This window comes from Nomascus leucogenys, chromosome 19 (assembly GCF_006542625.1).
Source record: "Nomascus leucogenys isolate Asia chromosome 19, Asia_NLE_v1, whole genome shotgun sequence".
NCBI lineage: Eukaryota > Metazoa > Chordata > Mammalia > Primates > Hylobatidae > Nomascus > Nomascus leucogenys.
In genome coordinates this window covers 54626611-54641158 of record NC_044399.1, presented here as the reverse complement: position 1 = coordinate 54641158, position 14548 = coordinate 54626611, and the positions used below count along the sequence as shown (strand labels likewise).

The 14548-nt window shown below is 40.5% G+C and overlaps 1 protein-coding gene across 4 annotated transcripts in view; it reads left to right on the top strand.

The window, feature by feature from the left end:
* Positions 1-14548, top strand: part of SLC30A6 (solute carrier family 30 member 6) — a 55362-nt gene that overhangs the window by 7400 nt on the left and 33414 nt on the right. For 3 of the 4 annotated variants that reach the window (XM_003262713.4, XM_030799847.1, XM_030799845.1), the window contains exons 3-5: positions 810-894; positions 2067-2109; positions 11294-11359. In XM_003262713.4, coding sequence (XP_003262761.1) covers positions 810-894; positions 2067-2109; positions 11294-11359 — 194 coding nt within the window. The remainder of the gene's footprint in view (positions 1-809; positions 895-2066; positions 2110-11293; positions 11360-14548) is intronic. The other variant, XM_030799846.1, reaches the window with a different exon arrangement.

Genomic DNA, 14548 nt, shown 5'->3' with positions numbered 1-14548 from the left:
TCACATAAACCGCTTTTACAAGGTAACCAAAAACCTCTGTGTTGCCAAAATCAAGATTTTTCCTTATTTCTCACCTTACTTGGTTGATGTTGAACAGCCAAGGTCAGTACTTTTTTTTTTTTTTTTTTTTTTTTTTTTGAGACAGAGTCTCGCTCTGTCGCCTAGGCTGGAGTGCAGTGGCGCATTCTCGTCTTACTGCAACCCCCACTTCCCTGGTTCAAGTGATTCTCCTGCCTCAGCCTCCCAAGTAGCTGGAAATAGAGGTGCCTGCCACCACGCCTGGCTGATTTTTTATTTTAGTAGAGACAGGGTTTCACCATGTTGACTAGGCTGATTTTGAACTCCTGACCTCCACCCACCTCAGCCTCCCAAAGTGCTGGGATTACAGGCATGAGGCATTGCACCTGGACAAGATTAGTAACTTTTAGGAACATCATTATGCCCTTTATTCAGATTCACCAGTTGCTTACATTTGGCCCCATTTGCTTCATCATTGTCTCTATAATATGTACTTATAGAGACAAAATGATATGCATATGTATGTATATTTTTCTCAACTATTTGAGAATTTCTGTGTCAGAATTTATTTTCTCTTGAACAACTCTCCTTCTGGAATTATTCTTTTAAACTTGTATACTATAATAACTTAGCTGATGACAATTTTGGTAGATGTAGAAAGTGTGACACAGACTTTTTGAAGGAAGTTATGTTTATTCCTTTGAATATCAGAGTATAAATTGTAGCAACTTGAACAGACCCCATGAAATTTATCACTTCTGTACACATAAGAGTGATTTTTATTTTCACAGTCCTGGAAGATACTGCTGTTTGGTGTAATAAACTTGATATGTACTGGCTTCCTGCTTATGTGGTGCAGTTCTACTAATAGTATAGGTATGTCACCTTCGTATTTTTATGGATTTGTTATTTTCACTTTTATTTTTCTCATTGGAAATAAAGGTGTATCTTACATAGAACATATTATTCTGAAATGTATATAACTCAAATGATTTAAATAAGGGAATATATTTAAAACTTCGCTGTAAACTATAAACTTTTGTTCATTTGTTAGGATTGTAATTTTTTTTTTAAGTTTTTTTCCTTTTAAAATATATTTTAAAACAGAAATGGGGTCTCGCCATGTTGCCCAGGCTGGTCTCAAACTCCTGAGCTCAAATGATCTACCCACCTCGGCCTCCCAAAGTGCTGGGATTACAGGCATAAGCCACAATGCCTGGCCATTTTCATTTTAAATAAGCTGTTATTTTTTAAAAAATCATTAAATCTATTTAGAGATTTTTTTTTTATTTTTTTTTGAGACAGAGTCTCACTCTGTCACCATGCTGGAGTGCAGTGGTGTGATCATGGCCCACTGCATCCTCCAACTCTCTGGGTCAAGCGATTCTCCTGCCTCAGCCTCCCAAGTAGCTGGGATTACAGGCACGTACCACCACGCCCAGCTAATTTTTGTAGTTTTGGTAGAGATGGGGTTTCACCATGTTGGCCAAGATGGTCTCGATCTCCTGACCTTATGATCTGCCCGCCTCGGCCTCCCAAAGTGCTGGGATTACAGGCGTGAGCCACTATGCCTGGCTGGAGATTTGTTTTTGATGTAATAGATTAAAACTTTAATTTATGCAGTTTGTAAGTTAGATTTTGAGGTTTGTTGGCTTTTCCTTAAAAAGGAAATTCTGTAATTTTTTTCTTGTATCTTAACTTTTTATGTTTTTTATTGCATTGTTCTTTTGTTCTGTTATTCAAACAATACATTTGAAATAGTGCTGAGATTACAGAAGCAGGCAGAAAAATGGTAACAGGGCTTTTGAACATTCATTGCTTCATTTTTCCTAATGGAGAAATCAGGTTGGGAAGTAAGCTTTTCTACCAACCAACTTTGGCTACATATATTTATCAAATTTACTAGATAACTGCCAATATATGAGGTTGGCCAGTGACTCAAAAGTTTTTTTGATAATGGATACCCCTGGTAGAAATAATTTAGGTAACTTGCTATATTTTTTTAGAGGGGTCAGTAATATCTTAATCATTTTTTTGTTGTTTTGCAGCTTTAACTGCCTATACTTACCTGACCATTTTTGATCTTTTTAGGTAAGTTTTTAGGAAATCTTAATGTTTTGGAGCCAATAAGGAACTTGGTAGAAATGTGGTATAGCCATACAATTCAGCAATAAAAACAGCAACTACTGATATCATACAAGAAAACAACAAAAACATTATGCTATGAAGACAGTCATAAAGGACCACATATTGTATTATTTCATTTATATGAAATGTCCAAAACAGGCAAATCTACGGAGAGAAAAAGTAGATTATGAAGAAGTTTTCTTTGCTTAAAGGAAACTACTAAATAAGTAAAATTATCAACATAGAACAAACACACAAACAACAATAATTAGAGACATAACAGTAATTAGAGGGCACGTGGGGTGGCTCATGCCTGCAATTCCAGCACTTCGGGAGGCCGAGGCAGGTGGATCACTTGAGGTCAGGAGTTTACGACCAGCCTGGCCAACATGGTGAAACCCCGTCTCTACTAAAAATACAAAATTAGACAGGCATGGTGGCGTGTGCCTGTAGTCCCAGCTACTTGGGAGGGTGAGACATAAGAATTGCTTGGACCCAGGAGGCGGAGGTTGCAGTGAGCCGGGATTGTGCCACCACACTCCAGCCTGGGCAACAAGAGCGAAACTCAGTCTCAAAAAACAAAATATTTATAGATTTGATTATATTAAAGTTAAAAACTGTAGGTAACAAATGTCACCATAAACAGAATAACCTGAGAAGATATTCGTAATTCATACCTCAAAGAGCTAATTTTACTAACATTTGAAGGGCCCTACAATTTAAGACAAAGACCAAGAAAAAGAAAAGGAAGAAAAAAAATTATAATTCATACAGAGAGTTTACAGAAAAGGAAATATAAATGACACGAAAAGTTGCTCATCTTCACTAACAGTAAGAGAAATGCAAATTAAAATTACTCTGAGATGCTGTTTTGCCTGTCACTTTGGGAAAGCTTAAAAAATTTGAGTATACCTGTGTCGTTGAGTGTATTAGGGAAACATGTGCTCTTTTGTTTTTTTAAAAATGGCTTTATTTGGCCGGGCTCAGTGGCTCACGCCTGTAATCCTAGCACTTTGGGAAGTTTGAAGAGGGCAGATCACAAAGTCAGGAGTTCGAGACCAGCCTGGCCAATATGGTGAAACCCCGTCTCTACTAAAAATTCAAAAATTAGCCGGGCATGGTGGTGGGCGTCTGTAGTCCCAGCTACTTGGGAGGCTGAGGCCGGACAATTGCTTGAACCCGGGAGGCAGAGATTGCAGTGAGCTGAGATCGCGGCACTGCACTCCAGCCTGGGCGACAGAGTGAGACTCCGTCTCAAAAAAAAAAGGCTTTATTGAGATATTATAATTCATATGCCTTAAAATGACTTTTAGTCTCTTCATACATAGAGTTGTGGATTCATCACCATAATCAACTTTACAATATTTTCTTTTTTTTTTTTTTTTTTTTTTTTTGAGATGGAATCTTACTCTGTCACCCAGGCGGGAGTGCAGTGGCATGATCTCAGCTCACTGCAACCTTCGCCTCCCAGTTTCAAGCTATTCTCTTGCCTCAGCCTCCCAAGTAGCTGGGAATACAGACATGCACCACCACGCCTGGCAAATTTTTGTATTTTTAGTGGAGATGGGGTGTTGCTGTGTTGGCCAGGCTGGTCTCGAACTCCTGACCTCAAGTGATCTGCCCACCTTGGCCTCCCAAAGTGTTGGGATTACAGGTGTGAGCCACCACGCCTGACCTACAGTATTTTCCTTATCTCAAAAAGAGACCACTCCCCTTAGCTATTACTCTCCAGTCATTCCATTCTCCCACTCATTCCATTCTCTTCTCCAGCCCTAGGCAACCACTAATCTGTTTTTTCTCTAGATAGATTTGCCTACTCTGGACATGTCATATAAGTGGAATCATACAATATACAGTCTTTTATGACTGTCTTCTTAGCACAGTGCTTTTCTGTTTTGTTGTAGCATATATCAATAGTTACTCTTTCTTTTTTTTTTTTGAGTTAGGGTCTTACTCTGTCACCTAGGCTGGAGTGCAGTGGCGTGATCTTGGCTCAAGCGATTCTTTTGCCTCAGCCTCCCAAGTAGCTGGGATTACAGGCATGTACCACCATGCACGGCTAATTTTTTGTATTTTTATTAGAGACGGGGTTTCACCATTTTGGCCAGGCTGGTCTCAAACTCCTGACCTCAAGTGGTCCACCCGCCTCGGCCTACCAAAGTGCTGGGATAACAGGCATGAGCTACCATGCCTGAGCAATAGTTTTGTTTTCTTCTAAGAATTTTATAGTTTTTGCTCTTAAAATTAGGTCTTTCATGTTTTTTTGTTTTTTTTTTTGTTTTTTTTAGATGGAGTCTCACTCTGTCACCCAGGCTGGAATGCATTGGCATGATCTTGGCTCACTGTAGCCTCAGCCTCCCAAAGTGCTGGGATTACAGGCATGAGCCACCGTGCCCAATTAATTTTTGTATTTTTTAGTAGAGACAGGGTTTGCCATATTGAATAGGCTGGTCTCGAACTCCCAAACTCAACTCATCTGCCTGCCTCCACCTCCCAAAGTGCTAAGATTATGGGTGTGAGCCACTGTGCCCTTTGATCCATTTTGAGTTAATTTTTTTTTTTTTTTTTTTGAGATGAAGTCTCGTTCTGTCACCCAGGCTGCAGTGCAGTGGCGCAATCTTGGCTCACTGCAATCTCCGCCTCCCGGGTTCTTGCCATTCTCCTGCCTCAGCCTCCCAAGTAGCTGGGACTACAGGCGCCCGTCACCATGCCCTGCTAATTTTTGGTATTTTTAGTAGAGACGGGGTTTCACCGTGTTAGCCAGGATGGTCTCAATCTCCTGACCTTGTGATCCGCCTGCCTCGGCCTCCCAAAGTGCTGGGATTACAGGCGTGAGCCACCGCACCCGGCCGAGTTAATTTTTTTATATGGTGTGAGATTGGGGGTTCAGATTCATTCTTTTGCATGTGGATAACCAGTTGTCCTATCATCATTTGTTGAAAAGACTACTTTCCCCATTGAATTGTCTTGGTACCCTTGTCAAAAACCAGTTCACGGGCCAGGTGTGGTGGCTCATGCCTGTAATCCCAGCACTTTGGGAGGCCAAGGCAGGTGGACCACCTGAGGTCAAGAGTTTGAGACCAGCCTGACTAATATGACAAAACCCCATCTCTACTGAAATACAAAAATTAGCCGGGCATGGTGCCATACACCTGTAGTCCCAGCTACTCAGGAGGCTGAGGCAGAAGCATCGCTTGAACCTGGGGGGCAGAGATTGCAGTGAGCGAGCCGGAATCGCGCCATAGCACTCCAGCCTGGACAACAGAGCAAGACTCCATCTCAAAAAACAAAACAACAACAACAAACACCAGTTCACTGTAAATGTGAATGTTTATTTTTGGATTCTCAGGTCTGTCCCATTGATCTGTATGTCTGTCCTTTATGCCAGTACCATCAGTCTTGATTACTGCAGCTCTGTAGTAAGTTTTGAAATTGGAAAGTGTGAATATTCCAGCTTTGTTCTTTTTCAAGATTGTTTTGGCTAAACAGGCATTCTTTTTTCTCAGGCTGGAGTGCAGTGGGTTGACCTCAGCTCACTGCAGCCTCAGCCTTTACCGCCTGAGCTCAAATGATCCAGCTCAGTCTCCTGAGTGGGTGGTACCACAGGCTTGTGCCACGACACCTGCCTAATTTTTTGATATTTTGTAGAAATGAGGTCTTCCTATGTTGCCCAGGCAAGTCTAAAATTTCTGAGCTCAAGTGATCCTCCTGCCTTTCCCTCTGAAAGTGTTGGGATTACAAGTGTGAACTACCTGTCCTGGCTGGAAACAGGCACTTTTATACATTGTTGGTGGGAATATAAATTGGTGCAGCATCTCGAGGGCAATTTGGAAATATCAGTTAAATTTATAAATGCCCATAACCTTAAACATAGCAGTTCCTTTTCTAGTAATTTATGCTATAGATATATTCCTGTGGTTAAAAATGAGTTGCGTATGAGGTTATTCATACAAAAGATTGGAAACAATCAGTATGTGAATGATGAAATAATGGGGCATGTATACCCCATATTTTGGTACGTATATATCATAGAATTCTCAAACTTGACCACACATCAACTACTTGGAAGGTCTTGTTAAAATACATATTGCTTCATTTCCAGAGTTACTGATTCAGGAGGCCTAGGGTAGGACCTAAGCATTTGCATTTCTAGCAACAGATGAAACTGATCCTGCTGGATATAGGGAACCCACTTATCTGTGTAATTAAATATTATGTAGCTTTAAACAATAAAGTCAAAGCATTTTATGGTTTAGAGGTCCTAATGAGGGGAAAAAGCAAGATACACAACAGTGTATATAGTATGCTGCAATTTGTATTAAAAAGGGGGAAAGAATAAGAATACACACATGTATACACATCCACACACTACACTCATTTGCTTGTATTTGCGTAAATATGCATAGGAAAGATAAACAAACTGATAATAATAGGTGTCTTTGAAGAGGAAGACTGGCAGGGAGACACGTTTAAAATCTTCCCACTATATATCTCTTTTGTAAATTTTGAATTTTAATTATATAAATAAAATGCCAATTTAAAAATAAAGCAGTTTAAATATGTTACCGCCAAGAGTGGTGTCTCATGCCTGTAATCCCAGTGCTTTGGGAGGCTGAGGCAGGAGGACATTTGAGCCTAGGAGTTTGAGGCTGCAGAGAGCTATGATCTTAGCACTGTACTCCAGCCTCAGTGACAGATACCCTATAGACCAGGCACAGTGGCTCATGCCTGTAATCCCAGCACTTTGAGAAGCCAAGGTGAAAGGACCACTTGAGCTCAGGAGTTCAAGATCAGCCTGGGCAATACAGTGAAACCTCTTCTCTACAAAAAATTTTAAAAATTAGCCGAGTGTGGTGGTACACACCTGTAATCCCAGCTACTCACTGAAGAGTAGGCAGTATCACTTGAGCCCAAAAGGTCAAGGCTGCAGTGAGCTATGATTGCACCACTGTACTCCAGTCTTGGGTCTTGGTGACAGACTGATACCCTGTCTCAAAAACAAAACAAAACAAAACAAAAACCAGGATTTTATTTATTTATTTTTGAGATAGGGTCTCATCCTGCCACCCAGGCTGAAGTGCAGTGGCACGATCTTGGCTCACTGCATGCAGCCTTCACCTCCCAGTCTCAAGTGATTCTCCTGTCTTAGCCTCCCAAGTAGCTGGGATTACAGGCGCCCACCACCATGCCCGGCTAATTTTTGTATTTTTAGTAGAGATGGGGTTTCACCATGTTGGCCAGGTTGGTCTTGAACTCCTGACCTCAGGTGGTCCTCCCACCTCAGCCTCCCAAAGTGATGGGATTACAGGCATGAACCACCGTGCTCAGCCCATGCATATACTTTAAAAAGTTACTTTGGGGAATAGTTACTAATGTTACCAACCATATTTGATAACAATAAACTAATGGTAATAAAAATAGTAAAATTTTAAAACTAAATAATGTTTCCCTAATGTCTTAAGTTTCATAAGGAAAATCTTTTCATTTAATTTGAAGAAGTTTCTTTCTTCAGAGGCTCATAATCTGCCATATGAGTTAGCTATCAATACATAACATTTCACATGAAAGGTGTGATTTAGATTCATTTAGAGCTTCACTAATATCCAAACACAGAAGAAAGTGGTTATCTGATTTTAGAATTTTAAATGTTAATAAATGCCACTGTTTTACAAAGAGGTGTAGAAATACATTTTATTGGAGAACATTAATACCAAAGTGGTGTTATTAAACTATGGAAATTAAAATGATTTACTCATATAAATAAAATCAAACATATTGAATGATTTGTTAATGGGTACTGATTTTTTAGATTTATGTAGTAATGGGAAGTAAATTCGATCAGTGTACCATATTTCATCAAATATTAGATGCCAACAGTTTTAAGACAAATACTTATTTTATGTGTCCCCAAGAAAAATGCTGCTAATTCATCTGTGATGTACTGTAAGTTGTAAGACTAACCCTGATTTGAGGATTATTAAGATGTGAAAAAACATGTACTTCTTAAAATTGATGAACTATAGAAAAAGTTTCAGAGGTTTTTATCCATTTTTAAGGGTAAAATTTTCAAAAGTTAATATTTAGACACTGAATTTTTCAGATTTATTATTAACAAATCTTATCTATAGAGTATTATTTACAAAGAAAAATTTTACAATTAATAATTGAAGCTTTGGCTGGGCAAGGTGGCTCACGCCTGTAATCCCAGCACTTTGGGAGGCCAAGGCTGGCAGATTCCCTGAGCCCAGGAGTTCGAAACCACCCTGGGCAACATGGTAAAAACCCATCTCTACTAAAATACCAAAAAATGAGGTGGGCATGGTGGCTCACTCTTGTAATCCCAGCTACTTGGAAAGCTGAGGTGGGAGAATCGCTTGAGCCCGGGAGGTAGAGGTTGCAGTGAGCCAGGATTGTGCCACTGCACTCCAACCTGGGCGACAGAGCGAGACTCCGTCTCAAAAAAAACATAAATAATAAATTAATGATTGAAGCTTCAATTGTATATTTCGTTTTTCTTTTCTTTTTTTTTTTTTTTTGAGACAGGGTATTACTCTGTCACCCAGGCTGAGTACAGGGACATAGTCATGGCTCACTGCAGCTGCAATCTCCTGGGCTTAGGCGATCCTCCTACCTCAGCCTCTGGGGTAGCCGGGACTACAGGTGTTCACCACCACATCTGGCTAATTTTTGTATATTTTTGTGGTGACGGGGTCCCGACATGTTGCCTAGGCTGGTCTTGTACTCCTGGGCTCTCAAATGATTCACCTGCCCTGACCTCCCAAAGTGCTAGGATTACAGGCATGAGCCACCACGCCCAGCCTAATTGTATATTTCTGACTGCAGAAACTCATTTGGCTGCCTTTATCTGATGCAATTTCAAAAATCATCCATTCAAAACCAACCTAGATTATTTGCTTAACTTCAATGTAAATACCATATTCTTGCTGCTTACATGAGTTGGAAGTGAGGTTAGCACACTATATGAACCCTGTCATGATGAGTGTGAAGTACTCTCAAGGAGTTAGCCAGGGCTCTTTTGATTGCAGCCATCAGACTTCCACTGGAGCTATATTGGGGAGCAAAGGTGTAGGATACTTAATTCTACAGATTCAGGGGTGTTAATGGAATCTGAGGGCAGAGGTTTAGCTGGGCCCCACTGTAAGAATCAAACTTCTCTTTATCTCTCATCTCTGTTCCCTGTATATGGACATCGTTGAGCTATTTTCTTCCTGTAGGTCAACGTTCCCTACTCCCAAATAGGGATAGAAATACAAATACTACTCCAAATTTTCAAATTTGCATTTCCATCATTCAAGAAAGCAGCCAAATTAAGCCTGGAATGCCTTGGTTCCAGTTCCAAATCCTACTTCCAAATCCAGAGCAGCATTTTGACCCAGCTTAGGTTGCATGCGTCAGGTGCCTATCTGTGGATGAGTCAGCTGTGGCCAGGGAGTAGGGTCATGTTAAGAACATACCAGTTCCTGGCCAGGCACGGTGCCTCACACCTGTAATCCCAGCACTTTGGGAGGCCGAGGTGGGTGGATCACGAGGTCAGGAGTTCCTGACCAGCCTGGCCAACATGGTGAAACTCCATCTCTATTAAAAATACAAAAATTGGCCGGGCACAGTGGCTCAAGCCTGTAATCCCAGCACTTTGGGAGGCCGAGGCGGGCGGATCACGAGGTCAGGAGATCAAGACCATCCTGGCTAACATGGTGAAATCCCGTCTCTACTAAAAATACAAAAAATTAGCCGGGCGTGGTGGCGGGCGCCTGTAATCCCAGCTACTGGGGAGGCTGAGGCAGGAGAATGGCGTGAACCCGGGAGGCGGAGCTTGCAGTGAGCCGAGATCGTGCCAGTGCACTCCAGCCTGGGGGACAGAGAAAGACTCCGTCTCAAAAAAAAAAAAAAAAAAATACAAAAATTAGCCAGGCATGGTGATACATGCCTGTAATCCCAGCTACTCAGGCAGGAGAATCACTTGAACCTGGGAGGCGGAGGTTGCAGTGAGCCGAGATTGCGCCATTGCACTGCAGCCTGGGCGATAGAGTGAGACTCCATCTAAAAAAAGAACATATATCAGTTCCTGCTGTAATATAGATGGAGAAAAAAATGAAGGATAGTTAATAACTGAGAATTGAGGAATTGTGAGCTAGGGAGACAGACTCTTGGCTCCCTGCTTCATGGAGCCTTTCATATTTCCATTTAAGGATTACAAAATACTTTGATGTCTTCAAGATCCATGAGATAGGAGTATATTATAAGGATGGCTTTTCGGCCAGGCGTGGCGGCTTACGCCTGTAATCCCAGCACTTTGGGTGGCCAAGGCGGGTGGGTCACTTGAGGCCAGGAGTTCAAGACCAGCCTGGCCAACATGGCAAAACCTCATCTCTACTAAAAAAAAAATATAAAAATTAGCCGGGCATGGTGGTGCACGCCTGTAATCACAGCTACTTGGGAGGCTGAGGCAGGACAATCACTTGAACCCGGAAGGAAGAGGTTTCAGTGAGCCGAGATGGCACTACTGCACTCCAGCCTGGGCAACAGAGCAAGACTCTGTCTCAAAAAAAAAAAAAAAAAGGATGCCTTTTATTAATCAGATAACTAACATATTTAATTGGGTCTAACGCAGATTGTCATTACCTCAATTTCATATTGTAGTAACTTGTTTTAGAGTGAATCTCTCTACTAGGAAAATGAACATAATTTTATCTCACTCAAAATGTTGTCAAGGTATTATTAATATTTAGTTTAACTTTTAACAAAGGTGAAATGAAGCGTATCAAAGTTAAAATTGATCATATGTGTCATTTTTTAGCATTTTCAGTTACAGAAACCATTTAGGGTAGATAACATTGTGTAGTGGAAGTATGAGTTTAGGTTCTGCTTAACTGACTTGATGTATTATAACTTTATTCTGTTCCTTCACATGTTAAAATCTTCCAAGTATACCACATGTTCAGATGCTCACTGCGATTAGATGGTGAACTACTAGAATTAATTATCTTAATTATTGGAATAATTTATTATTAATTTAGTCTGTGCAAACACAGATAACTTTCAACCACTTAGGAATTCTGAAAACTTAATTTATCTTCACATGTTCTCTTCTCGTTCTAATACTAAATTTATTTTTCTTTTTACTTAGTTTAATGACATGTTTAATAAGTTACTGGGTAACAATGAGGAAACCTAGCCCTGTCTATTCATTTGGGTAAGTTCAAATTATTTTATTTTCTGCTAACTTATGACTACTAAAATATTATTTATAGTACACAATAAAGAGCTAGCTAGAGTATTTCTGGAAAATAAATGCTGCGTACTTAGTGAAATGATGATCAGATAGTGAAAATAGATAGGCTGGGCACAGTGGCTCACGCCTGTAATCCCAGCACTTTGGGAGGCTGAGGCAGGCAGATCACTTGAGGTCAGGAGTTCGAGACCAGCCTGGCCAACATGGCAGACCCCTATCTCTACTAAAAATACAAAAATTAGCCAGGCGTGGTGGCATGCACCTGTAATTCCAGCTACTTGAGAGGCTGAGACAGGAGAATCGCTTGAACCCAGGAGGCAGAGGTTGCAGTGAGCCGAGATCGTGCCATTGCACTCCAGCCTGGGCAACAGAGCAAGACTCCATCTCAAACAAAAGAAAATAGATAGAAAAGCATCTTCCAAGAAACGTAAATATTTAAGGTATAAATCATACTAAAATAAAATGTTCACATTAGGTTTTTTATATTTTATAAAGCAAATATTTTAAAAAGTTCACATCAAGTTCTTTAATATTTTGGGAATTTATTTTAGCTAGAGCAAGTACAAAGGATTTTCATGTTAGTGTGTCTTCTAGATGTTAAATAAATGTGATATAGTTTAATAACAGGCAGTGGTAAAGATGGATTTTCATCTGAAACTGGATTTGTGATGGCAATGGATCAACAAATAATTTGAGATTTGTTTCCATAATTTTAAAAATTACTGAGGCCAGGTGTGGTGGCTCACACCTGTAATCCTAGCACATTGGTAGGTTGAGGCAGGAGGATTGCTTGAGTTAGAAGCCAGCCTGGGCAACATAGTGAGACCTGTCGCTACAAAAAATTTTTTTTAATTAGCTGGACATGGTGGTGTACACCTGTGGTCCCAGCTGCTTGGGAGGCTGAGGTGGAAGGATTGCTTAAGCCCAGGAGTTTGAGGCTGCAGTGAGCTATAATTGCATCACTGCATTACAGGTGGCAAGAGTAAGACCCTGTCTCAAAAAAAGAATTTACTGAAAGTTGAAAGGAAATAATCTTTTATATTAAAGGTTTAAAAATGTATTTAAACATGAGTTCCTTTTAGATTCTAGGAAACAACTTAAAAGAATTTTACTTTATTATTATTTTTTTTACCTGAAGAGGCATATCGACCAAGGAATTTTACCCTGGTAAAGAAACTTTTGGACCAAACTTAGTCTTCTTTTCCACCATACCATTCATTGGGACTATATTCTTCTGAACAAAATTAGATTTTATTTGCTTAAGCAATGGGAAGAAGTAAACATAAAATTTTAATGCAAAATAAGGATTTTCATAAATCATAAATCAAAATGAATTTTTAAAAAATATTTATTATTTTTAATTTTATTTATTTTTTGAGATGGATTCTCACTCTGTCACCCAGGCTGGAGTGCAGTGGCGTGATCTGGGCTCACTGCAGGCTCTGCCTTCCGGGTTCCAGCGATTCTTCTGCCTAAGCCTCCCGAGTACCTGGGATTACAGACGTGTGCCACCACACCTGGCTAAGTTTTTTTTTTTGTATTTTTAGTGGAGATGGGGTTTCACTATGTTGGCCAGGCTGGTCTTGAACTCCTGACCTCAAATGATCCACCTACCTCTGCCTCCCAAAGTGCTAGGATTACCGGTGTGATCCACCACACCCAGCCTTTTTTTTTTTTGACTGTTTTGCTGTGTTGCCCAGGCTGAAGTGCAGTGGTGTGATCTTGGCTCATTGCAACCTCCACCTACCAGATTTGAGCAATTCTCATGCCTCAACCTCCAGGGTATCTGGGATTACAGGTGTGCACCACCACACCCAGCTAATTTTTATATTTTTAGTAGAGATGGAGTGTTGCCATGTTGGCCAACCTGTAATCCCAGCATTATGGGAGGCCCAGGTGGTCGATCACTTGAGCTTAGGAGTTTGAGACCATCCTGAGCAAAGAGTGAGACCCCGTCTCTACAAAGAAATACAAAAATATGCTGGGTGTGGTGAGGCGTGCCTACATTCCCAGCTACTCAGGAGACTGAATTGCGGAAAATGGCTTGAACCTGGGAGGCAGAGGTTGCAGTGAGCTGAGATGGTGCCACTGCACTCCTGCCTGGGAGACAAAGCCAGACCCTATCTCCAAAAAAAAAAAAGAAAAAGAAAAAGAAAAATGAGTTTGGGGGAAAAAATGGGAGGACTTTTACAATTTATGTAACCAAACTACTGTGGGAAGACAGTAACTGGCGCAGGCACTAGACCACTGAGGACATTGTCATTTTTTTGCCTCCCAGGCCTGCTTTTCTCTGCATATGCTGTTCAGTCAGACCACTTTTCTCCACCAATCTGGAATGATACTCCTAGCAAGACCTTAATTCACACCTTCTCACCTTCATCCGAGAGAGGAAATAATAAATTACTACTGTTAAAATAATATTTATGGTAGGCAATAAAGAGCTAGCTAGAGTATTTCTGGAAAATAAATGCTGCCTAGTTCAGAAAATCATGAGAAAAAACTGTTGCTTGGGCCAGCTTGGAACAGGCATCAGTCTTTATAGATCAGTTACTGTGGATAGAAGACAAGGTCATGTAAGGACATGACGGCTCCCATTTTGGCTCACTTGCTTAGAGTGAACAGAAAAGAAAGGAGCAGTTAAGCAATAAAGTTAAACACTCAAATATGGTTGGAATCAGTCACATAGCTGAAGTATCACATATATCTGGAGACTTCAAAATCCAGTTCTCTAGGCCTGAGAACCATCTAGAATTTCAGACTACCTTCTTGACAGCTTCACATGGATGTCTAATTGGTATCTTAAACTTAGGAAAAAATTCTTGGTTTCTTCCCCAAAAACCTATTCCTTTGTAGTTTTCCCCATCTCAGTAAATACCATCAGCACTCAGTTGCTCAAACAAAAAGTTCTGGGAATTTCTGTTGATTACTGTCTCTCATCACCCACATTTAATCTATTAGCAGATTAATTATGTCAAGGTAACCTACGAACACATCCAGAATTACCCCCCAATCCCATTTCTATCTCCACTACTGCCATACCAGACCAAGCCACTTTCATTTGCAGCCAGTGTTTTTCTTTTTAAACCTGTATCATATTATCCCTCTCCCCTTAAAACCATCCAGTTGTTTCCCATAATACTTAGAATAAAA